Genomic DNA, 27,323 nt, shown 5'->3' with positions numbered 1-27,323 from the left:
TCTGCTGAAAACCGTGAATAATAGTAAACACATTAGGCAAGCAGGTAGCTAGGGAGGGAGGCAGGCTGCCTGGCAGATAGACAGAGACTGAAAGAAAAATGAAAAAGCCCGGAAAAAATGATTTTCACATACATTACCAGAACTGGTCACTAGAGGGCGCCAGTATTCATAGCACAGTCTCTGATTTTCTCTTGTGGCCAGTTCTGGTAATATATCTGAAAAGTTTTTTTCTGGATTTAAAAAAATATATATTTTTAGACCATAGGTAAGTGGAACTGCAGATACTGATCCCACAGATATGGGGGTCTTACTGTATTCTCAAATTCTGAATATCAACCATCCAGAACCAGAGGCCTCTTCAAACACAACCATCACCTCATCGTGGAACGCATTGCTCAATGTAAAAAAGGAGATTGGGGAAAGACAGGGCAAGATGTTACATGAAAGAATATGGTAGAAGTGCTGGCAGTGAACAGACATACAAGACAAAAATTTTTAAAAGCCTTGCTATATAAGAAAGACATCTCTCACATTAAAACAAATTGAAAACAGTAAAAAGGAAGTGCTGAAGAAGAGCCACAATAATTCTGAAGAGTCCCAACGTGAATATTCAGCACAATTTTCAACAAGAACTTGTGTTGTATAGCTCACAAATTTTCGTAACAAGACATCTCTTACACCTGTTTCTTTTCGGGTGATAAATGCTTATGCACATCCAATCAAATCTATCATTTTCTTACAGCATTCTCAAAATGCTCATCATACTTCACAGTAGTGTTTGGGGCTATCAGACAAGAGACTTCAAGGTCATTCAGCCATATACACACAGTGGTTAAAAGCCATAGATGTGAAAAGCCAGAAAATACCATGGGATTATGGTCAGATGCCATGAGATATCCTGTCATACAGAAATTAATATTCTATCAAGAATCTAGCTAACTCATTAGGAGGAAAAACCTCAAGGATCACCTAATTGATATGGGGAGCAAGAACAGCTTCTCTGTATTCAAACAACCACATCCAAAAGGATTAAACTTTATAATGAAACCTTGCCCCATTACTTTTGAATATGCTTTTATGTTAATTCATCTTTCCTCTTCTGTGACAGTCCAGGCTTTATTCAATTTTAGCTTTATCTTTCTGAAGATTACAAGAACTCTGCATATATACCAAATGCATTGCATATACACACAATATATACACAAACTTACCTTTGCATGTTAAAAGATAAAAATGACTTTAATAAAAATCAAGACACAACAACATGGCAAGAAGAGTTCATACATAACACTGGAATGCAGTGCAATGTGGAGCATTCTATATTTTTTTCTGACATATTCACAAGCAGCCCTTTTTTTGACACATGAGCGACACAACTTCACATGGGGATGCCATCATAGCATTTAAACACTGAAGTAAAGCTAAGGAAGTACATAAACAATCGGGGGATTGAGGGGGAGCAGCAAGATGGCATGTGCCCAGCACTCTCCAAAAAGGTGCCACTTGATTTCTTCCAGGCTGAAGCAGAAGCTTAAAGAACTAAGGGTTTGCAAAGCAGATTCAGCAGACAGGAGCCAGAAACAGTGGGAATTTTGGCGCATGCTTGGATCAAGTGACAGTACAGACTGAAAACTATGGCAGCTCACTGAAATGGTTACAGAAAGTAATGGCCCTGGAGTCTAGGTGAAAGCAAAAGGCAAGCATACAGAGCACTCAGTCACAAGCTTTTCTAGCAAAAAATCTATTTCAGTGAGTTTATTAGCAAGGGTAGCCTTAAAACTTTAAAGACAAAATTTGGATCTAAATCTCTAAATATATATATATCAAAAAAATTGCCAGTCAGTTCTGACATAAGTCTTACAAACTGGTAAGCTGTTCAAGGATAGCAAACTCTTGTTGCTAGTGGTGTATAATTGACAAACTATTGCTTTTATAAAAGCTCTAACTATGATGACCTTCTGTAGGCTCATCCAAGCACAAGGCAGTGGAGTTTCTCCAGAAGCCGCACGCTAGTTCTCCAACTAGAAAGAGGTTATCTCAGGAATTAACCTAATTATTTATTGCAGCTTTCTAATAACGATGATTAGAACTGCAGTCTACTTAAATTTCAAACAGCATTAAAACAGCAGATGCATCTCTCCATGCTGTCAAAACCAAAAATGCAAAGAGAAAACAATAGCATTATTGCCAGTACTTGGGTCTCTCTAAGATCATTTGATGTTCGGATTGGTTTGCCTTCTCTTCTTTCCTTCACATGAAGATTTAATAGGGGAAAAACAACAAAAACATTGATCTTATTCCTATTTGTTAATTTTTAGGGATTTTCTTTTAACCAGGAAATAAGATTCCAACCTCCCCTTAAGCTGAGAAAACTAAAATGATACTTTTAATTGTGGAAATTTGAGTTTATAATTTTTTATTCACAGTGACTGCCTTTTATTATATAAAAGAACATACATATTCAAAATAATAGAAGTGGATAGAGTGATGAACTACAATTCAGTTGCCCCGGATTCAATCCCCACTTGGCCATGGTAACTCACAGGGGTGTGGCACTAGTAAAAGCATTCCTAAAATATCTCATACACACTGAAAATCCTATTACGGTTGCCATAAATTGGATACAATTTGACAGCACATAACAAGAACAACGAGTACACTGAGACTTACTCATCTTGAAACAGCAACTTCCTAAGGATGGCATTTTAACACTGCATTATCAAATAAATCATAATGACTTAGAAACTCTGCAGTCTTTTGGTACTCTACATGCCTGAAGATTCTTATACAACGAGGCATTTGAAAAGGTCTGATGTAGTTTTCCCATTGAATAGCAGGACTAGGCATTCCACAGCCTGTGGTTCCTTTAGCCCCTAATTATTATTGGTTTACAGAACCAGCTTCGAAAGAAAAGAATTGTATACCAAGCAGGAATCTCAAATCATTGCTAGATGTGAAATGCCACAACTGGAATCTATCCACCACATCTGTCTTGTTATCTTAGAGCCATGTACAAATGCTTTGCCGCATAGTCTCATTCTTAAGCCTCGTACTTAAGGCTGAAGAAGTGGACTTGCTGCATGAAAACTCACATTAAAAAACAATGGTGCCACGACTTACAAACATCCCGACATATGACCATTTCGAGCTCCGGCCGCAAAATTTTGCTTCGAATTGCGGCCGGAGCTTCGAGTTACAACCAGAAAAAGGCAGGGGGAAAAGGTAGGGAATTCAAATTGCTAACCGTAGGTGGCGAAGAGGCTGCTTCTTTGTAGCTCTTTCACCCCAATGGTTAGAGTGAGTGTGATCGGAGGAGGCTTCGGACTGCCCGGTAAGGTACGGTGCTGCTTTCTGCTTTTTGAAAACTGTTCTGGGTAGGTTTTGCAGTGTAGTTTTGGGCTGGGTGGTGGGATTATGTTTCTATGCTGTGATGAGATTTTCTGGGTTTGTTTGTTATTTGATTTCTTTCCCCCCCCCCATTTCCGAAAGGTCTTGCGGGGTTTGTTTGTTTTTTGGTTCCCCCCCCCCCAATTTCAGATGGGTCTTGTGGAGTATGTTTGTGTGAGGCCCCCAAAATGGAGGCCTTAGTGGGAGTGCCGTCGCTCACGAAGAGAACCCTTCACACCCAAACATCCCCACCTCCGTCCCCAACGCGTCGGGAAGAGAAAGGCGTGGAGACCCCAGATTGGGAACAAGAGGTCGCCGAACCCCTTACCTTAAATAAGGGGGTAGATACGGGAGATTTGGAGGCGACTCTGAAAGGGTTAACCCTTACCCCGGAACCCGGGGAATCTTTGGCGGGAAGACGGAGGGAGGAGATTGAGGCGGCGGTGGGAGATATAAGAGGGAAGCAGGCGGAGATACCGGGGGGATGGGAGTGGATCTGGATGGAGGATCCCTGGACCCACAAGTGGGAGCAGGTCCGCGTCCCCCATGAAGAGGCAGAGAAATGCCGTCAGCTTGGGCTGAAGCCTCGTCCTTCTTACTGGGGCGAGACAGAGGCCAAGGAGTGGAGAAGGAAGCTCCGGGAAGAAAGGGAAGCTGTAGCCCGAGAGCTGGAAAGGAAAAAGCAATGGCATATAGCCGAATTGAGGAAGTTGGGGGGTTACCCGGCCCCTGGGGAATTGAAGGAGGAGACGGGTCGTCCTGGGGTGAGTGGAGTGGGGATGAAGAGACTTTACCGCTAATATCACTGGAAGAAGAATTGGACCCTGGGCAGGGAACTGTGCCGTTGTTAACAGGACCTTGGAACCCAGAGACGACAAACCCTTTTATAAACGGTTTATGGACCCCGTTAAAACCAAGCAATGTTTTACAAGAAACCTTGAACCCCTTTTTGGGGGTGAACCCTGTTGGAGTTGATGTTGCAATAAATACTGAACCGTTGGATTTACCTCAACCGACTCGTCCTTTATTTGAAGAACCGACAGCCCCAAAAACTGAACCCTCACAGTTTGCTTTTGTGGTTTTTTTTTCCCCATTTATGATGGGTTTGGGGGGATTGTTTGCTTTTTGGTGTTTTCTGATGGGTCTTGCAAGGTTTGTTTGCTTTTTAGGGGGGTTCCCCCCATTTCTGATGGGTCTTGTGGTGTTTGTTTGCTTTTTGCTTTGCTCTTTTTGTATTTCCGAAGGGTCTCGCATGGTTTGTTTGCTTTCTGCTTTGCTTTTTTGCATTTCTGATGGATCTTGCAGGGTTTGTTTGTTTTCTGCTTTGCTTTTTCCCCATTTTCAATGGGTCTTGCATGGTTTGCTGTTTTGCTTTTGTTTTGCTTTTTTTGCCTTTCTGAAGGGTCTTGCATGGTTTGTTTGCTTCCTGCTTTGCTTTTTTTTTTTTTGCATTTCCGAAGGGTCTTGCATGATTTGTTTGCTTTCTTCTTTGATTTTTTTGCATTTCTGATGGGTCTTGCATGGTTTGTTTGGTTTTCTTTTTCTTTTTTCCCTTCAGCCAGAACAGATTAATCACATTTCCAATGGGTCTTACAGTGTGTTGTGGGTTTTTTTTTTGGGGTGATTTTTTCCTTTGGCTGGAATGGACTAATTGCATTTCGATGCATTCCTATGGGAAATGGTGCTTCGACTTACAACCATTTCAAGTTACGACCGGAGTTCCGGAACCAATTAAGTTCATAAGTTGAGGCACCACTGCATAGCAGTTAGTCTTTATGATGCCACAACATCTTTGTCTTCTTTTTTTCCCTTTTCTTTTGTGTTTCTTGTTGATACACTGTACAGTGGTGCCTCGCTTAACGTTTGCTTCGTTTAACGTTTTTTTCGCTTAACGTTTATTTTTTCAGAGGCAGATTGTGCTTCGTATAACGTTTTTCCCTATGGGCGATTTTCGCATAGCGTTTTTGGGACCATGCTTCGCTTAACGTTTTTGGTTTTAGGTCCCCTGCTTCGCTTAACGTTTTTTTTGTTTTCAATTTAAAAAGTGTCTTAGAAGGGTCCAAAACGGTTCTAAATGCTTGGATTCGTTAGAGGACCCCTTAAGTCATGTGCAAACCTGATTTGGCTTTGATCTGACGTTTCGTTAATTTTTTGTGAATTTTTGTTTTTTGGCCCATAGGAACCAATGGACCTGTCAAAATCTGACAGCTCCATGCTTTCCTATGGGGGAGAAAACAATTTACAAAAAATTAACGAAAGTTCAGATCAAAGCCAAATCAGGTTTGCACACAACTTAGGGGGTCCTCTAACGAACCCAAGAATTTAGAACAGTTGCTGAGTCTTCATTAATTTTTTGTGAATTTTTTCTTCCCCCATAGGAAATAATGGAGCTGTCAGATTTTGACAGCTGTCAAAAGTTGGGGGAAAAAAATTCACCATTAATTAACGAAAAGTCAGATCAAAGCCAAATTAACTTTTGCATCCGTTTTAGAGGGTGCAGAAGCTAATCCAAGCATTTAAAACCATTTTTGACCCTTTTATGACACACTTAATTTTGCAAAAATTGACTTCGCAAAGCCATTGAAACCTATTGAGTCAGCTACAATACATTCCAATGGAGGATACATTGTATCGTTTAACGATGTTTCCTATGGGTTTTTTCGCTTAAGGACGGCAATCCGTGCCTATTGGAACGGATTAACCGGTTTCCAATGCATCTCTATGGGAAATGGTGTTTCGCATAAAGTTTTTTTCGCATAAGGTTTTTTTTTTTGGAACCAATTAAAAACGTTATGCGAGGCACCACTGTATTCAGGTAGGTCATAATAAGAGTGTGTCATCCTATGCTTTCCCCCATCAATTTTTTCTTCCCTAAAATTCAAGATAAGAACCGCATCTAGGTATGCAAGGAAAAGGCCCTGTATGTGTGTTGAACCCTTGCCCTTCCTGGCTTATAAAAGCAGTAAAAAAGGGACTGGCTGAGTGGTTTAGAGCAGTGGTCCCCAACCTTGGGCCTCCAGATGTTCTTGGACTGCAACTCCCAGAAGCCTTCACCACCACCTCTGCTGGCTAGGATTTCTGAGAGTTGAAGTCCAAGAACATCTGGAGGCCCAAGGTTGGGGACCATAGGTTTAGAGGCAAGGTTCCTTCTAAAGTGCGCAGCTACATGAGCATGTGCAACTCCCCCCCTCCGCACAGCATTCCTCCTCCTGTGCGCACCCACAGCAATAGTCTCCAGCCTCTTTGGTTCTCATTGCAACGGAACTCCATGGGGGGGGCAGAGACATGTGAGAGGGGGTGGAGCCCCACCTAGCAGCACTGAAAATTAGCAAGAACATTGGTTAGAGGAGTGGTGACTGCCTCTTTGCAACAAGGCAAGGTATCCGACTGTTTTAAAGAGGCATTAGTAAGATCACTGCTAAAAAAAAGTGTTCCTTGAATCCCACTGTGTTGGATAATTATTGACCAGTCTCCAATATTCCATTTTTGGCCAAGCTCTTAGAGCCCTGTGGTAGTATCTCACCTCCAGAGGTTCCTGGATGAAGCAAATTACCTGAATCCATTTCAGTCTGGCTTCAAGAATGGCTATGGAACTGAAACAGCTTTGGTCACCTAGGTGGATGACCTATCCAGGAACTGTCTCTGCTGGTTCTGTTTGACATCTCAGCAGCTTTTGATACGACAGTATTCTTCAGGGGTGCTTTTTTGGGATGCGGCTTGAAGGTACTGTTTTATAGTGGTTCCAATCCTTCTTGGATGGTTGAACACAGAAAGTGGTGTTGGGGAAATCCTGTTTGACATCTGGGCCACTGGTCTGTGGTGTTCCTTAGGGCTCTGTTTCTATTATGGGGGGAACAATGGAAATAAATCTAGCACATAATATTTAGAACTTTTAGTGGATTCTACCACTTTGTTAGCTGTTGGAGTTACAGTTCTTTTTAAGATATATACATCTACTTACATGGGAAACTGAAAAACATTTAAGAGTTGTACAAGTGCTGTATCTTTACTTGGTCATTTCTGCCTAGAGCTATATAATTCTTGCCAATTCACTCAAGCCTTTTCTCATTTCAACCTATATGAACAAAACCACAAGATCTACATAATAAAGTGGCTGCTGACTGATACTGATCAGCCATACATTCCAGTTAAAAGATATATGATAAACCAGACTAAACAAGTGTTCATCTGGATGAGAACCAAGCACAAATTGCTCAATTATAAAGTTATTAATCTCATTAACAGTCAAATAGCCTGCAGGGAGCATGTTCAACCACATTATATCAGATACTACTGGCTTGTCACTACCAGTATTAGCTGGAAAAAGCAAGCTACTGTAAGCAATCTCAAAACAATTCCAATTCCAACAATTCCAATCTCATACCAATTCAGAGGTGAACAGGTATTTTTAACTGATTTAGTATGAAAAAACATTGATTTGCATGGAGCCATTACTGTCAGATAGATAGCTCTATGAAACTTCTCTAACTGGATATGATTAAGAATTTTTATTCTATTTTTAAAATCCATGAATTAGAAGAATTTTAGAGCTCATAAAAGCAATACGATCCAGCAATATGATTTGCATAATAAAAATTACACAGTCCATGAGATTTATTGCTGTTTCAGATGCTAAGTGAGAATGCAACATGTTCTACTCTGCACAGAACTGTTACTATTAGCACTAGACAGTAGCTGCAATATTTATTCAGTCTAAATCCAATAGTTTGTTTCTGATCATGGGGTTTTCTTGGCAAAGATACTGGAGTGGAATTGCCGGAATTAAGACTGGCGGAAGAAATATCAACAACCTCCAATATGCAGATGATACCACTCTGATGGCAGAAAGTGAGGAGGAACTAAAGAACCTTGTAATGAGGGTGAAAGAGGAGAGTGCAAAAAACGGTCTGAAACTCAATATCAAAAAAACTAAAATCATGGCCACTGGCCCCATCACGTCCTGGCAAATAGAAGGGGAAGATATGGAGGCAGTGACAGGTTTTACTTTCTTGGGCTCCATAATCACTGCAGACAGCAGCCACGAAATTAAAAGACGCCTGCTTCTTGGGAGGAAAGCGATGACAAACCTTGACAGCATCTTAAAAAGCAGAGATATCACCTTGCCAACAAAAGTCCGAATAGTCAAAGCTATGGTTTTTCCTGTAGTGATGTATGGAAGTGAAAGCTCAACCATAAAGAAAGCAGACCGCCGAAGAATTGATGCCTTTGAACTGTGGTGCTGGAGGAGACTCTTGAGAGTCCCCTGGACTGCAAGGAGAACAAACCTATCAATTCTAAAGGAAATCAACCCTGAGTACTCACTGGAAGGACAGATCCTGAAGCTGAGGCTCTAATACTTTGGCCATCTCATGAGAAGAGAGAACTCCCTGGAAAAGATCTTAATGTCGGGAAAGTGTGAAGGCAAGAGGAGAAGGGGATGACAGAGGATGAGATGATTGGACAGTGTCACCGAAGCAACCAACATGAATCTGACCCAACTCCGGGAGGCAGTGGAAGATAGGAGGGCCTGGCGTACTCTGGTCCATGGGGTCACGAAGAGTCGGACACGACTAAACGAACGAACGAAATCCAATAGTTAGTCCCAACTAGAGTAGATCCACTGAATAAATGGAACTTATTATATCTACACTATCCATTGAATAAATGGAACTTATTATATTTACAGCAGTAAAGCTGCTATAATGAGGGAACTTATTATATCTACACTATGTAAGCCAAACTGATCAAATGTATCTACTCTAGTTGGGACAAATGAGTGAATATGCCCTTGTTATTTAGCCACAGATTACCACAATAAAATCATGGAAGCTAAACAGGAGCAAAAAAGTCAGCTAAAAAGTTATTTTTCACAAAATGGCTTCACAATTTCCTCGGATTCACTACAAGCAGAGCTCTTATATGACTAACACACATGAATTCTATGAATATAGTCTAAGGTGACTTACTAAGGCACTGGATGATAACACATAAGCAAAAATTCTCTCTTGGTTCAGTATACTAAAGACACTGGCAAATAATGTGCAAGGTGCTCAACATGATTACAAACAGAAGTCCCCTCTGCCACAGTACACCCAGACACATTTCCTCTATATGAGGGAGGGGTATTATCTTAAAACTAATTTTATTCAGTCCTATGAATCTGAAGATCTAAGTCTATGAAAGTGATTTGCTTGGAATTATTATCTTATTGTAATAAGTCAAGATAAGAAAAAACTGCCAACAATTCTCTAGTCTGTATCTTGCACACTGTGAAAGAGTCTTCTTCTGAGAAGGACATTCAAAAATTAAGATCCACATGATCAAACTCTATTTCCTCAACTAATCTTGACAGTGCTTTGCCTAACTTCCCCAGATGCTCAAGCCAGCAATAATATCTGGCCAAAGGAATATGATCCACTTGATTCAAACTCAACCAATATTAGATGTATGACATGTGATCCTAGCAGCACCAGTGGTAACTCTGACCTTGGAAGTACAAATACAGTACCAGGCAGACATTTGGGAATACACCTCTTGAATTTATTTTGGAGGTTATCAAAAGTAAATTGTTACACTTTCACAGAATATTTGTTCTTCCAGAGATTATATGTGGGATATGAATGTAAGCTCTGCAACTTTTAGGAATTATTAATAATTGATTATCTCTGAAGTTAAAAAAAAAACATTGATTATATTATATAGCTATATAGAGCTCACAATAATCTATCCCATTTTTCAGTGTCCTGAAAATGAGATGGACATATCCTCAAATTCTTCGTATCATCTTACAGGTCATTCAACATTTGACTACCAGCCTATTCTCACTTATATTTCCTCAGTATGTTCATGGACTTCATCACTTGTATATCTATTATATTGTTCAACGCTGATCTGGTCCCAAATAATAAAACTGCAGGAGTCATTTCCAAATCTAAGCATTTACAGTGGTGCCCCGCATGACGACAATAATCCGTTCCAGCAAAATCGCTGTACAGTGAAATCGGTATCATGCAGAAAAAAAAACCTCACTGGAATGCACTGAAAACTGGTCAATGCGTTCCAATAGGGGAGTTGGTGCTGAGGACATATCCCTACTTGAAGCCTCCTGGCCGAGAATCCAGACACAAGAAGGAGAGAAAACAAGGAGGGAGCCAATCCTTGGAGGAGGCGAAGGCGGTGAGGGCGAGCCGGGCTGCGGCGTGTGTCTCGTTGGTGTCTCTCTCGGGTTCTGCAGTGCGGTGCCTGACGCTGCTGCAGGAGTAGCAGCAGGAGCTGCCTGGTAGGCCTTGTCAGCCTCCCCCCCAGCACAGGGCAACAGCGCCGGTGGCAGCGGCATCAAGCAGAGCAGGAGCGGCAGCGGCCTCCCCTCGGTTCCATGCAAGGCTCCACCGGCCCCTCTCCCGCCCTCCTGCCACCACCACCCTCCCACCCCAAAGATACGGGTGCTGCCCAGTGAGAGATGCCTCCGCCGCTGCTGCTGTTGCCGCCTCCTCCTGGCGTGGCTGCCTTCTCTCACATTCCTGGCAAGGCGGCTTTGGTGAAGGAGCGGCGCCGAGCCAGTGAGCGAGCAAGGAAGCAAGCAAGCAAGCAGGGCCCGGGCTGCCGGCGGGGTGCGGTGAGGAGGAGGAAACGACGGCTGAGGCGGCTGAGCTTGGGCTTGGTGGCGGCCCTCCTCTCCTGACTGCAGCGCTCGCTGTTTCCTATTGTCAGTCAGTTTGTCAGTCACGGAGCTCCCAGCCATGGCTCTCTCTCTCATCACTCGCTCTCTCTCTCACGCTCGCGTTCTCCGGCTGATGCGCACGTGCACGCGTGCGCTTGCTCCCGTCCTCTTGTGCTCGCTCGTTCGCTAGTGCGCACCATCCACTTTCCAAAGCGAGTTCCTTCAGCCAAGCCCAAAGCAAGCCCCACCACTCGCTCACAGTCAAACGTGTTGCCTCCTCCTCCTCTCCAGCAGCTCTGCCCACAAGATGGAAGCAGAGGTGGAGGGGGGGAAGAGAGGAGGTCAGCAAAACAGCGGGGAGCCATTTTGCCAAGCGCCGATCAGCTGTTTTTAATCGTTGTGTAGGGAACAATCGGTTCCGAAGCAGAGACCTGATCATCGTACAGCAAAAAAGCCCCATTGGAACCATCGTTTTGCGATTGCTATAGCAATTGCAAAAAAGTCATCGTCAAGCAATTTCATCGTCAAGCGGGGTCATCCTAATGTGGGGAACCACTGTATACTTACTGAAACCAATAGGAAACCTTACTACCATGTTAAATAAGTCTTAAAAGTAAACTGAAACATTTGTCATCATAAGTCGTACTATCAAAGAGCACCACCAGTTTTTAAATGGCTTCATAAACAGTGAAATTGTGATCTTGTGGCTAATATTGCAGCTTTATGAAATCAGCAAGGCTTAAGCGAAATATTTGCAATGCTAGCTTTCAAATGAGTATCAACAGGATGACTATTTATGCAAATGAGAGCCGCAGTTACTTAATTTAAGGAGATGTTAATACCCATGATTAGAGATGGGGACAAAGATAAAAACGGATCAGTTTTTCGATGAATATAGCCGATTTGTTAAATATTTGTAGAGCCGTATTTATGGGTTCCAGAGACCCTCACCAATACGAAGGGACAAATGTTTTACCTGTTTTTATTCGTCCCTCATATTAAAAACAAAACAAAACAAAAAAAACACCATTATGCCTACCGGTTAATGCAGAAAGGCAGCTACCACCCCACACAGCCACTCAATACCACAGCCTACCCCCAACCCCTTCCTTTCCCTACCTTAGGCCCCATGCCTGTCAAACCTACAGTTCAATGCATTCCAATGGGGGAGAAAAAAATCCCCAAAAATTAACGAAGACTCAGAACAAAGCCAAATTACGTTTGCAAAGGTTTTACAAGGTGCACTAACAATTCCAAGTATTTAAAACAGTTCTTGAACATTTTAAGACACATTTAAAATAGCGAAAACGGACATCGCTAAGCGAAACAGGGGGACTTAAACTGTCATCGCTATGCGAGGCATGGTCCCGAACATCGCTATGCGAAATTTCCCCACAGGAAACATCACTAAACAGAGCGCAAAATTGCTCCAAAAACCACATTGCTAAGCGAATACATCGTTAAATGAGGCAATTGCTAAGCGAGGCACCACTGTATATGGAATTTTGTAAACTGTAAAAGTCTATCTCCCCCCCCCCACCCGTGTGATTGGTCTAAGGACTGTAACAATAAACTGTAACACAATTAATAAAAACAAGCTGATGACCAACATATGTGTGAAAACCTCACTGGAATTGACTCTTTGGACTAAAAGGTAGACACTACCGTACCTAATAGTCACAAGTTCAATTCTTAAATTAATGCCATCAGATCTGGATTATTTGCTCTGATCTTGGATAGAAATCTGATGTGGATTTAAGAGCCCTTTTCTCCTCTTCAATCCCAGTACAGTATAGCACTATAATGTGTGTATATGCATGCACGCACACGCAAAATACACATACAGGATAACAACAGTTGTGTTTTTTCCAGAAATAATATTAATATTTAAATGATATTCCCCTTCTTCAAGGAACTATAAACTATATTTACGTCATCCATGTATAGAAAAGTACAGTACATGTACAGTAAATCTTTCATAACTCAGATATCTGATAGTTACACTTTCTTAATTTTACTCAGTCACAGCAACCTGTTCCCTCCTCCATTTTGATTACAAGTTCTGTATGATTATATGATTTTGTAGAAGTTTTTCAGGTAAATTTGAATAATAGGGTCTGGTCATTTCACTTTCGTTATATTTCTCCTTTAGTCTTCAGCTAATCAGTCTTTCTAAGCAATTTAAAAATATAGTGACATATATAAGAGCAGTAAAATATATTTAAATTTTACATAGCAGTCAACCAACCGCAGCAAGAGCTAACCACAACCAGAAGGCTTCCTAAACCTCAAATATCTTATAGAACAAAAAGATTATTTGCTTACTTTCAAAACATTAAAATACAAAGAGCTGTTTTGATCTGCCAGTGGAAGGTGTTCAATTCTAAAACCGAGGGTTTGCAGAGAGAAAAAATCTGGCTCTTCTAGCAGAGGAAAAGAACTTGGAGCAGGACATCATCAGATTAACTGAATGTACAGTAACTGCAGGAGGGGACTTTGAAGGAATATAAGAGGATTTAATTTAATAGTAAGGACTAATAAAATTAAAAACATTCTTCACTTTTTAAAGATTACATTTTGAAATATTAACCTGGTGATGAGCTAGAGCATTTCTAAAAAGACTTCACTGAGCTGCCATAATTTCTGTCAGAATACGTAGTACTGAATGACTAATAAAATACCTGAATTGAAACTATTCCAGTCTAGCAGTTTGTATGATCTTGTGTTACCCATAATTCCGACAAAGGCTGAGTTCAAAACAGCAAATTAGTAGATCAGTTATAGCAGTAGAATAGTGAAAGAAAGAAAGAAAGAAAGAAAGAAAGAAAGAAAGAAAGAAAGAAAGAAAGAAAGAAAGAAAGAAAGAAAGAAAGAAAGAAAGAAAGAAAGAAAGAAAGAAAGAAAGAAAGAAAGAAAGAAAGACTACCAATAATAACATAACTGATAGCACCACACTCCACAGGAACTGGAAAGACACAGATAGCAAAGTTAATAAAAGACTGAATAAAAGTTAATAAAAGACTGAAAATAGAAAAGGAAGGATAGAAGGAACATGCTATTTTAATCTGGCTACATTTGCATTTCTTTTAAAGATCAAAATAGTCATTGTGCTTCAGAGGTTCTTTGATATATTGTTCTCATTCAACAAGCAAGTTTATGCATTACTCCCTCAAACTGTAATATTTCATAAGTAACTATTTGGGGTGAAATATCACCAGCACACTTCAAGAAAATCAAGAGGTAGCCGGAAAGTTCGAGAACTGTTCTGCTGTTTTCATTTTGGTAAAAAGAAGACATACACAGTGGTGCCTCGCATAGTGACGTTAATCCGTGCAGCAAAAATCGCTGCTAAGCGATTTCGTTGCTATGCAATTTTAAAAAGCCCATAGAAACACATTGAAACCTGTTTAATGCGTTCCTATGGGCAAAAAAATTACCTTAAAGCGAAGATCCTCCATACGGCGGCCATTTTTGCTACCTCTTAAGCGAGGAATCCGAGCAAAAACACAGGGGGCGGCCATTTTTTTTACCCAGTGGCCATTTTAGAACCACCGATCAGCTGTTAAAAATCTTCGTTTTGCAATGATCGGTAAGCGTAACAGGGAACCGATCATCGCAAAGCAAAAAAACCCCATTTAAAACATTGCAATGTGATCGCTTTTGCGATCGCAAAATCTTTGTTGCTAAACGGAGCACCCATTAAGCGAGGCACCACTGTAGACAGTATTTTTGTATAACAAATATTAGCAGTTTATGAGGATTTCACAAGTGTTCACAGGCGTTTGAGAAAATTAGACCTGAAAATATTCCACTGGAGTAAACTATATGCTGGGAGGTAGGAAGCTGAAAGAACAGTAGCTTCTCCAACTGCAACATTAAGCATAAAGGCTGCAACCTTTATGCCTAGTGGAACTCCTTGCCACCGGATGTGGTGATGGCATCTAGCCTAGATGCCTTTAAAAGGGAATGGATAGATTTCTGGAGGAAAAGTCCATCACAGGTTACAAGCCACTATGGGGATGTATAATCTCCAGGCTTAAAAGAAAGTTACATCAAAATGCCAGATGCAGGGGAAAGGTATCAGGTGGAAACTACCCACTTTGAAAAGAATTTCCCACTTCCTCCAAATTGGTCCTCTGTTCATGTTCAGATAGTAGCTTAGACAAATATTAAGAGTACTTTGCTTAATTCAAAATTAAAATGAAAGAAAAACAATTAGAATGCAGGCCAGTTTAGGACATGGAAGAATCCTCAACAGGCAGCTATAAGAGATCTACAATATGTAAGAAAGAAAACGTTATAAATGTCCTGAATACTTTGCTTTGAGAACATAGTGAGATTTACGATTTCAGAATATTTAAAGCAAAAATTTAAAACCTACATTTGTGCATGTTTTCTTCCTCAAAGATTCTGGTGTACTACCACTTTGATTAAATACCTCAGTGGCACTGAAAATGTTGCGAACAAGCTACTGTGACAAAAGAGAGAATATGCTAAACATTGCATTTACTTAACCCCTAAATATTTTGCAAGCTCTTATGTAAAATTATTAATAAATATAAATTTGAGAGCCAAGATCATAAGAGAGAACTAAAATTTATTTTGTAACATACCAGGGTTGTGGATGCGATCCAAAAGTTTCACAGAGCGGGCACTGACAACACCGCCTACATGGAGAAGGAAGCCTGGAGGAAAGGCCGTCAAAGTGAAAAAAGGAAATTCCTGTTTCAATTAAAACAGAAAAAAGTAAATTAAAGTTGTTCTTTGGGGTTTCACCTGCAGCTCACGAATCAACATGCAAATATCTCTTGAAACACAAGCAAAGCACAATAGTAGGCAAAATGCTTCCTTGAGGTTTACATTATGCACTGAACAAGCAAAATGTATGCCATCCACAGACCCAAAACACTGTGGGGTTAGCAAACATCTCAAAAGCAGTTAAGATACTACTTCCCCCTTCATAATGCTGCAGCTGGACAGGGATGTCAAGTGTATATTACAACACCAGAATCCTAAAGTCCATAATGGATAAATGAACACCTATTGCTGGACTCAACAAAAATTATAGTGATTGTATTATCTACAAAAGGAGAGTATTTTAGAGATACATTATTATCAGGAGGCTTAGAACTTAACCACATCTGTTTTAATTTGAATTTTTATTTATTACACCTATACCCTATTTTTCTTCAGGGAAATCAAGGCAATGTCCCTTACTATCATATTCTCGTTCCAACTCTTTCTGCAGAAAGTTCCACTGGAACCAATAGTACTTAGTTCCAAGGATTCACAGAACTGGGGTGCTCAAATCCTATATTCTTTCTTGCAGCAGTTTAACATGTAGGTCAGGGGTAGGGAACAAGTACAACCCCAAAGCTGTTTGACCGTGATTCCCATCAGCAACAGCCAGCAAAACTTACAGTAAGGAATCATGGAAAGTGCAGTCCAATATCACTAAGAGAGCCACACATTTCCTATTCCTGATATATGGTACTGTGTTTCCCCCAAAATAAGATAGGTTCTTATACTAATTTTTGCTCCAAAAAAGCATTAGGGCTTATTTTCAGGGGATGTTTTATACCTTTCATGGAAAACAATCTACATTTATTTGAATACAGTTATGTCATCACCTTCTGGTTGCTGCACAATGGCGGAGGGCGGGGTTTCACTTAACTGGGGGTTATTTTTAGGGTAGGGCTTATATTACTAGCATCCTGAAAAATCATACTAGAGCTTATTTTCAGGTTAGGTCTTATTTTTGGGAAAACAGGGTATTTACACTCCAAATTATTCAATCCATTACCAGAAACTATGTTTGGTAGCTATCAGATTTTTAACCCAGGTTAAGTTACTTTGTCATTCTGTCCAGGAAAATATGTAAAACCACTTGCTTTGGGACCTAATGAAATCATTCGTAACGTTTTCCTTAAATTAACTGAGGGCATAATTCCATATCACGGTGGATTTTCAACCTGCACTTCTAGTGCAACTTCCTGCAGTGCCAAAGGTAGGCAGTACTACGCTTATGACTGATGGCACTGTTTGGCAAGTTGCGATACTGAATCGCTAACATGCCTTGTTTAGTTTAGGCCTATATTGTTAGAACCTATTCCCTGACATGTTCTCAACTACTGTATTGATATAGTTCTGGAAAGCACAGACCAAAACATCAACTCATACACGCACAATTTTTGCAGTCCTGGGCAGGACAAAATAATTTTGCTTCCATTCTTGATTCCTGACATAACCTGATACGCCCAAATGGGGCTGGACAATAATACAAATACAGTGGTACCTCAACTTACGAACGTCCCTACTTGTGAATGATTAGAGTTATGAACGGCTCCATTCACAAAAAGTTGTTTCGTCCTGCAAACTGATCCTCGACTTACAACCAAAGAAAAAAGAAAAAAAACTTTTCCTGCCCTTTTTTTGACCTAAGTTCACCTTAGGTCAAAAGAAGAAGAAAAATTCTCCCTCTAGTGGTAAAGTACAGATTAACCAGCTTTGCATTAGTTCCTATGGGAACTAATGCCTCTACCTATGAACAGCGCCTCAATATACGAATGCAAAACAGCAGTTACGGATTAAATGGTTTTCAATGCATTCCTATGGAAAAGTTTGCCTAAACGTACGAACTTTTCAACGTACAAACTTAATATGGATTAAGTTTGTAAGTCGAGGTATCACTGTACTATTTCCATAAGTCTACTACAAAACTTCTGTCTGCAATTTCCCTTCCTGTTACAACCTTAATATTTGTTTCATACGCATCTTCTTCCCACACAGAGGGCAAGAGGAATAGATAAACCTGGAGCCATAAGGAGGCAAGAAGAAGACAGGCAACAGGAAAGAAATGCTAGACAAAAATCTGAACAGTATGCACAAAAAGAGGAGTGGCAGCACCCCAGAAACTGTGGGACAACATGCAGAAACATACATGGAAAATGGAATGAGCTTACAATGTCAATACACACACAATGCTCTGGGAGCAGAGGTTCTGTTTGACTACAGGTCCCCAACAGATCCAGAAAAGATCCAGAAAGAACCCAAATGTAATAGTCTTAGAATAATAATAATCTTAAAACTGAAAGGATGGATGGGACCCTAAGGCCCCTGTCAAAAAGGCACAGTGGGTAACTGAACTCACAACCCCTGACATGTACAAGAACAACTGCAAATTTAAGATGTTTCAAAAAGTTTGACCATTGACAAGACTACTTTATTTGGACCCAAAATGGGCTGGTTTTTATTCATATAATACTGCACATTTCTGCATAATGTACAGCATATTTATGGGGGGGGAAGGAGATGGGATTCCATCTGCCATTTGTACAGCATCAATACATAAATTTAAAAAAAAAACATAAATGGAAGGCATGCAACAATGGTTTATTCCAAAACGCCCCTATGACTGGCAGGTGCAGGAAAGAAGCAAATAAAAAAATCTTTCATAACAAGCCCCTAATAGGGTATCATATTCTTATCCTGGATAATATCTTGACTCTGCTAACATCAAAGTTCTTTCTCAGATTATACCATCAAGAGGGTGGGGGAAAGGCGCTAGCAAGTCAAGTACAGTGGTGTCTCGACTTATGAACGTCCCTACTTACGACCATTTTGAGTTACGACCAGCTCTGGCCGCAAAATTTTCCTTCTACTTGCGACCGGAGCTTCCACTTAATAACAGAAAAAAGGCAGGGGGAAAAGATGGGAAATTCAGATTGGTGGCGACGAGGCTGCTTCTTTGTAGCTCTTTCACCCCAGCCGTTAGACTTAGGCGGCTTGGGACTGCCTCGCTTCTCTCTCTCTCTCTCTCTCTCTCTCTCTGTCTCTCTGTGTGTGTGTGTGTGTAAAAAAGGTGCTGTTTTCTGCTTTTAAAAAGCTGTTCTGGGTGTTTTTGCACTGAGATTTTGAGCTGGGGGGTTATGTTTTTGTGCTGTGATGGGTCTTGGGGGGGTTGTTTGTTTTTTGGTTCCCCCCATTTCCCATGGGTCTTGGGGGGGGGTTGTTTGCTTTTTGGAGCATTTTCCCCTATTTCTGATGGGTCTTGGGAGGGCCTGACTGCTTTGGGGTTTTTCCCCCCATTTCCGACAGGTCTTGGGGGTATGATTGCTTTTGGGGTTTTTTCCCCATTTCTGATGGGTCCTGCATGCTTTCCTTTTTTCCTTTGTTTTCGTTGCATTTCTGACCTGCCCCCTTTGTTCTCTGTGCATTTCCGATCTGCTCCATTTATTTTCTGTGCATTACCAATGGATCTTGCATGCTCGATTGTTTCCCCCCCCCCCCCGGGCTGGAAGGGATTAATCGTGTTTCCAATGAGCCTTGCAGTGATTTTTTGGGGGTGATTTTTTTCTTCAGCCGGAACAGATTAACTGCATTTCAATGCATTCCTATGGGAAATGGTGCTTTGACCTACGACCATTTTGAGTTATGTCCATCTTCTGGAACGGATTATGGTCGTAAATCAAGGCACCACTGTATTCTGGGGGGTAAATAAAGAAATATCTAAATACCTCAAAAGAGGTGTAGTTCTCAGCATTTGAGAATATTTATGTTGCAGACACTTACGCTTTTGTGTGTTATATTGAAGCTAAATATAAAGTTACAATTAGGTAACTTTAAAATGAGATACTCTTGTAATATCTAAGACAACATCAGTTAAAATTTCCAAGAGACATCTGATTTTTGCATTTCATTAGTTTTTTACTAGATGAGCAACACAAGTATTCATCTCTTTCACCAACTGTCCTGCTACTTTTAAATCTAATCTGGAATCACAGACAAAGGATTTCCGCTCTTCCTTTCCACCCTATATTCTGCTCCAAATCTTGTGACCTGCTCTGTTAAAAATCAGTCTCTCTTTACTGCAATGAAGCTTACTGAGAGTCCTCCTTGATACCAAAGGCTGGCTACCGTGAATGGGATGGTGTTTCTGTGTAAGCATATGTGCAAGTAAATTGTGTCTTAATAGTCTTGTCAGAAGCCACATACCAGCAATGAAGTGAATCTAATCTCTTTGCAGATTCCCTGCCCCTAAGCTTTAAACCATGATTTAGAACAGAAGTGGCCAGCTACTGATTCTCCAGGAGCAATACCCCAAAGGTCACAGGTTTTTTTTGGGGGGGGGGGAGTGATTTCAGGCCTTGGTGAGGAGAATGGGAAAACCTTCCTTGTAGAAGCTTCTGGATTACAACTGGAAATTTAAAGCCAGGGAAAAAAATCAGCATGGGGAGCTTTGAGGTGTCTAGGGGGCCCCAGTGAGGTCCTTGGAGGGCCCTATGTGGTTTGCACATTTACACCTGTGTTTAGTGTTAGTAACAAAGTATCAGACTTTTCATGCTCTTTCTATCCATGTTGATCCATAAAGAAGAATTTAGAAATTTAAGTTTTGTTTACTGTAACATCAGAATTTGGAAAAACTGTGGCTATCTTAAATTAGGGTAACAGTCACTCTCCATATGTTTTTGATTTAAAACTTCCATCAGGTTTAGCCAATTGTGTGGGAATATGGAATCTTCAGCCCACAACATCAGGAAGGCCACAATTGCCCAGTCCCGATCGAAAGTATCATTTTATTAAAATGGTATCATAGTTTAAGAAGCTTGTTTATTTTTAGTACTGTACTTCACATTAACATCAGGTTAGGATTCAGATATAATATTATATTACAGTTTATTTCAAACACAAGCTACGTCAGGACAGAGAGAGGATTGCATGAGCCTGGAACTTCTTTATGGCATTATGCATTAAATGGATGAATAAACTACATAGTCTTGTGCTCTGCAACTGTAAATGTTAGCTTTATTTGAATTAGTACTCATTGTTTTATGGCTTCCAAATGTAGATCTTTCACAGTTCATTGGCACCAACAGACTTATTTTCCATGATTCCAATTTGAAAAGGAAGGGGAAAAATTGCAAAAAGCATTTACACAGGAGACATCCTCAACACATTACCTCATGATTGTTCTTTAATATCTCAGCTCTACCAATTTTCTCCAGCTCCTTGTCCTACCACATCAACAAATTATAATTTTTTTTAAAATGAAGGAAGTTGCATAACCACAACACAGCATGCCAGTCAATTATTTAAGCAATAGAGCATTTTTTGCCTGCTCAAGAATTTTTTGGGAGCCATTTTAGAGGGCAGTTTTGGACCACATGAATTTTTAACCTTGTTCAAAGTAACAGTTCTCTGTATCATCAGCCGTTTTTGTATGTGGCTTTGATACATGCCAAGCAGGCAAAGTAGAATGAGGCCCTAGAGATTATTTTTTAAAACACTGGTCCTTGCGATATTAATTGTGCTCATATTATGAGCTTCCACAACTAATATATTCTACAGGTGCAAAACACCAAAATCAACCAAATAAAAACCTGTTTTGTTGTATAACCCACAGAAATCAGTGGAGGCAACACAGTAGTGCTTGGTGTGTTGCATTTCACAGAACAAATAGTTCAATTTGATGAGAGAACTGGAAGCAGATGTAAAGTTAAACTATATTTCAAATATGACATAAACCCAAACATGCCAGCACACATATTTTATATAATTATTGTTAAGTGTAATAATATAGTATAAAAGCAAAATATTTAAGGCTAGTATTTCAATGGGCAAAATCCTCTTGTGTAGTTATATCAGTGTAATTCAACCTTATGCTCACAGTAGCTGCAAAAGTGTCATGGTGGAAGTGCTATCTACAAAGCACTTCCACCAACACATTGCACAACAGTGGCAGTTGGAATTGTGCGACTGATTGTGCAACTGAACTGCCTAATTCCCTGTTGCTGGGCACAACATTTGGCACAGTTACATAAAGTAATGCCTGTGCGAACATGATTTTGCCAAGTACAGTAGTTTATCACATTACAGTAAATACTGATGAACTGTAAACAACATACTGCATAATTAAAACCTTATAGTGGGAAAACTTTAAAAAATGAGTATAAGGAATATGAACTGAAATAAAACATCAATGCCCACAAAACATCTGAATCACTCGGGCAAAGGCACAGCAGAACTACTTCTCTCTGCGTTAGTCCATGTTTTCATATTAAACATTGCATAATAAAAGCCATGAAATACTGCTTAAAATGAAATGAAAAATGAGATGTACAGTCATGCAGCCTATTGGTTAAGCAGGAGGATTTGGATTTGCTAAATGGTCATAGGAAAAATATTTTTAATTTTGCATATGAAGGATTCTAAAAGGAATCTGGGAGAAAGTATGTTGCCAAAACAACCCCAAATTCCTAAAATAAAAACTCCAAGCTAGAAAAGGTTCAAAAAATAAAAAAAACACAAAAAGAGAGGGCTTTAAGTAAATGTCACACAATAATTTGGAACATACCCGCCTTCTACAGAACCTATGAGGCGATCCTCCCTTAGCAATGGATAACACAAGAAATGAAAAGAGAATCATCCACTTGTACAATTTTTAACGTTGCTATTCATTTTAGAATTAATCCACATGTTAATAAGACTGTGTACATACAGATCCAAACATGAAAACTTTGGCACAGCCCGCTAAAATCCAGTTTAAAAATGTCTATTAGTGAAAAAATATAAAATTCACAAGCATTCCCCTCCTTAGTTTGAGATCCAATAAATAATAAAATCTCTATCCAACTAAGTGAGGTGAGGGTAATTGTCTTTGTTTTGATACAGACCCCCAACTCATTTAGTTGAACAGTCAGCTTTTAAAATTCTCCTTAGTTATTTTTATAACTCAGTAGAACATAGTTAAGCAAAAAGGAATACGAAACAATGCTTATCAAAATGTCAGAGAGAACAAATACACATAGGATGAGAAAGGGAAGGAAAGAAGACAAAGGCCAAATGTGTATACTGTGCACATTTCTGTTGGGGACCTCTATATTTTACATATGTCTTTGATCTAGATATGCATTTAACTTACCTACATGAATAAGCATTACACCCGTAATAGCTTAGGATTAAACTAAGGACATAACAGTTGTTGATGCAAAAGAAAACATTAAGCAACTGAAAAGAGAAATTTAGAAACTGAAATTTAGTTTAGGCTGTACACTAAGAGGCAACCATTTAGTTTGTGCAGGCATATCAGGAAAACCCAAAGGAAAAATAGTAATAATACTTGAAAAATGTTTGAAGAAGTAGACTTGTTCACAAAAGATCACATTAAAATATAGTAACTACTCTTTAAGGTGCCACAGGTTTGTGTTTTTTTATTTTTTTAAAAAAATATTTTCTTTCCTTTGAGTTTCCCTGATATAGTTTAGGTTGCAATCCCATACCAAATTACCCTACTGTAAATCCTACTGAACTCAACTGAATCCAAATTCTGAATAGACAGATATATATTAGTGCACTATTAAGAGACAGTACAGTACTTGGAATAGGATTATATGCTTTTCTTACCCTTTGTTCCAGAGCTGACTGAGTTTGTTGTCTTAACAGAGCTTTTAATGGTCCCCCTTCTTTTCCAGCACTCCCACTGCCCATTCCTAAAGGACAGCAGCATACAGTATAATTAAGAGTGGAATCAAAACAATAAACAGATGGATTATACATGCTGTATATTTTACACTGTCAAATGTTGAAATTATGAAAAGCAACACTCAGTAATTTACTTTTCGTTTTAAAAAGACCATTTGCTAGGAAATATATGTTCTACCCTTTTTTAGGAGGCATCCTGTGTTTTTGTATTTATTTATCCAACACTGTAAAAAACCTCTTATAAGCTGTGTCAACATGTACAGTACATAAAAGGATATAGTCCATATAGGAATAAAGCAGTGGTGCTGAAATATTTATGATTTAATCTTTCTGTCATGGATTAATACTGAAACCTCACCCAACAGGTTTCTGGCAATAATGTGCCCAAGCTGGCCATCAATTATGGTAAAAAAATTCATTTGGCATGCACATGAATAGTAGGTCATATAAGTTATACTAGATGTGAACTTTAATGTAATGTTGGTTAAAAATTAAGCTACCAAGTCCAATATGGACTTTTTTCTCCTGACATTATTAAGCTTAATTCTTTACTTTCATTTTCAAAAGTTAATAAAACTTCATATCACTCAAAAGTTTCTGCAGTACAATAGAAGCCTTAAACTTGTAGACTATGAATTATATTTATAGGTGTTCCATAAATTTTTACTATAAGCTAATTAAATTAGCTCACAGAGACGTTAAAAAGAGAAATCTATAACTGCATATTGGAAAATTATAAAATTTAAGAAATACAGTATATTTTCAGGATTTAAAGTATAAAAGAATTTGAGAACATTCCAAACTAGTAATGCCATTTAAACTAATCTGAAAGAGTTGTAGAGTAGCAGCAGAGAATATATTTTGAATGTGAAAGATCCCAGCTCCTGACATCTCCAGGGAGAGCTGGGAGTTTTAAACTCTGAAGAGCCACTACCATCCAGTAAATGGTCCATGTTACAATGCATACAACAGTTAATTATGGTTTATTGCACCCAAGGCACAACTTGGAAAATTACATTTCAAAAGAAACTTCTACTCTTATTTGTTCTGGGAAATCGTAGAAGGGCACCGTCATTATTGTTATTGGGTATGCAAATACAGTTGGGCAGGACAGCTCAGCCACCTAGGTAATGCTGAAAGATTGATTCCCCACTTTGCCTCCAAAGAGACTATCGAGCCTGTGTAGCCTTGGGCAAGCTACGCAGTCTCAGAGTGCATGCAGAAAGAGGGAATGATAAAATCACTTCTAAAATCTCTATACCTAGAAAACCTTGGACAACACTGCTGTAAATTGGAATTGGATTGACATGTAATTACTATTAGTATGCAAATGCAGCTCACTGCATTATACATTATTAATACATTTTATTACTAATAATATGTCCCATATTACATGAAATAACAGGTGCTATTCTAGCGCCATTTTCTTTTTCCTATATTTGATTTTTTTATTCTTCTGCTATCCTTATTCTCTTTCTCTTTTATCCCTTACATACAACACCATGCCTCTCTCTTGGACCCTCTCTTCCCAAAGTCAAGATGTGTGCCATTGCCACATGTCATTCTGTGCCATCCTTTCACTCCTCTGCATCCCCCAATCACCCGCCTCTCTCTTATTTATTTATTTAAACTATTTCTATCCTGCCTTTCTCCTTAAAAATGACCCAAGGCAGCTCTCTCCCTCTCTTTACTTCCTACATGTGACCACATGAGTTCTCAACTACTGTCATGCTACTTTTATTGAGCCTTAATTGTTATTTCTGCCACTCTTTCTCCTCTAGATTTCCCACTGCCATGATGCCCTCTCTGAGGCGGTGACCACACTAGCAAAAAAATGCAGGAAATACTACAGGCTTGGGACAGGCTGGTTTACATTTTTCCCCATTGATCACATGATGAAACATGCAAATCAGCACAGAGCTTCTACTTTTAAAAATATAAATGCTTTTGCATTGGTTCAGGCATGTGGTCACTTGAACCAATTCAGGAAGGGAGGACAAGCACAAAGTCCATTCCCCCTCGCCCCATGCCTCTTACTTCATAAGAGATCAATGAGTGTGCATACACACACAAGACAATAACAGAACACACTCTCCCTTTCTCAAGAGTCTTAATTATTATTAATTTTAGAGCTTTTCCTCCAGGGCAACACTCCTATTTTCTTTTAATTTTCAAAGAAAGAGGAGAATATATTTTTAAGTTGTCAAGCTAGCATGTTTAGGAAATTGAAAGGAAGGAGCTATCAAAACTTCCTAATGCACTTCTTTGAACAGTGTCCCCTGCAGGGCCATAAGTAGAACTGGGTGGTAGCAAGCAGTTTGATGTAATGTGGCCACCTAAATCGACGAGACCTGAATTACCCAGTGGGACTTCAAAGCAAATGAATGTGAGCAAATTTACATTCCCCTCCATGTGTAATCACATCCTAATACTCTCCTTTTGGGGCCACTGCTCTTCATCTTCTATTACAGTATTTTTATTTTCACTCCAAGTGTGCGGTTGCCTCTGCACCTTACCCTCAGCCATCCTTCCTCACATTTCTGAACATCCCCGCCTCCAAAATACTTCCCCCTTCCCTTCCTTCTTTCAGGTTCTTCTACTCCTTCCAAGGCCACCAAATGTGTTGTCCTCACTGTCCTTCATTCTGTTCTGTTCACCCTCCTTCTCCTTCATACCATCCGGAGGGTGGGGGGAAGGGGCCATACTATTACCACTTGTTACTCTCAATCCTTCTCTCTACCAACTCACTCTCTTAGATTTATCCTCTTGGGGCCACATATACTTTGCTTTTACTCTCTCTGTGCTTATTGGCTAATCAGTCTCCATCTCCAATGTTCATCCACATTGAAGACTAAACCAAGGACAGATAAGCAAATAGATTACCTCTTTCGTCAATCACAGTTTAAGTCATACCAACTATAAAAGTCAATAAACAACCCCATCCACTTTTGTCACTTCCCAGAAAGTAAAGAATAAGTCATTGGTCATCTTTTCCTAAAGTGACACAATTACTGTATGACTCGAAACCTAACCCATTACAGACAATTATTTGTAATTTTCTATTTTCAAGTTCTGCCACAAACAAAGCAGGATTATATATTACTTTATACCAGGATCTTTTGTTGGTTTACTCCTCCTGTGTAAATTGGGTGCAACAAACCAAAATCCTTAAATCAGAGGTCAAGCTAAACTATCTCAGACTTACTTGTCTGAAAAAGCATGCTACTTCCTTACATTGTCATTTACCGTATTTTTCGCGCCATAAGACGCACCTCTCCATAAGACGTACCAAATTTTTAGGCAAAGAAAACAGGAAAAAATAATCTGGGAATTTCGCTCCATAAGACGCATACACTTTTTCCCCAATGTTTTTTTGGAAAAAATGTGTCTCTTATGGTGTGAAAAATACGGTAATAATCTAGAATTCTTGTCTTATTGTAACAAGCAAATTCTTATAGTATAGATAATTTGTTGCTCCAGTTTTAATACTGCCTAGTCTTCCTCACTCCAACTCAGTCTTCTCTCCCAATGACTCCCGAAAAAGTATGTATGTTCTTTTTCACAAGATGCTACCCACAGGAATTGCTTCTAGGCAAGCCTCAGTGGACTAAATGGCATTTGCACAGAAGCACAAAGGTGCTTATAACAAAGAAAACCAAAGGCACAAATGTGCCAAACCATTCTCCTGCAATTCTGGTATGGATGAAACAGTAATTTTTTTTTTTTAAAAGTCATCTAATTTAAAGGTACTTCTAAGATTGCCCATCCCCACATAATTTACTTCTGTATAAGTATC

The 27,323-nt window shown here is 39.6% G+C and overlaps 1 protein-coding gene across 50 annotated transcripts in view; it reads right to left on the bottom strand.

The window, feature by feature from the left end:
• C2CD5 (C2 calcium dependent domain containing 5) overlaps positions 1 to 27,323 on the bottom strand; it is a 106,681-nt gene that overhangs the window by 44,033 nt on the left and 35,325 nt on the right. For 15 of the 50 annotated variants that reach the window (XR_013536816.1, XM_078376443.1, XM_020813957.3 and 12 more), the window contains 2 exons: positions 23,450 to 23,535; positions 15,661 to 15,769 (listed from right to left, as the gene is read on the bottom strand). Coding sequence is in view for 48 of the 50 variants with exons in the window: in XM_078376443.1 (XP_078232569.1) it covers positions 15,661 to 15,769; positions 23,450 to 23,535 (195 nt within the window). In the remaining 2 variants the exon portion in view is untranslated. Of the gene's footprint in view, positions 1 to 13,728; positions 13,795 to 15,660; positions 15,770 to 21,006; positions 21,061 to 22,400; positions 22,434 to 23,449; positions 23,536 to 27,323 lie in introns of all 50 variants that reach the window. The other 35 variants (XM_072999710.2, XM_072999711.2, XM_072999714.2 and 32 more) reach the window with 5 other exon arrangements.

This window comes from Pogona vitticeps, chromosome 5, assembly GCF_051106095.1.
Source record: "Pogona vitticeps strain Pit_001003342236 chromosome 5, PviZW2.1, whole genome shotgun sequence".
Classification (NCBI taxonomy): domain Eukaryota; kingdom Metazoa; phylum Chordata; class Lepidosauria; order Squamata; family Agamidae; genus Pogona; species Pogona vitticeps.
This window is presented reverse-complemented; position numbering and strand designations above follow the sequence as displayed.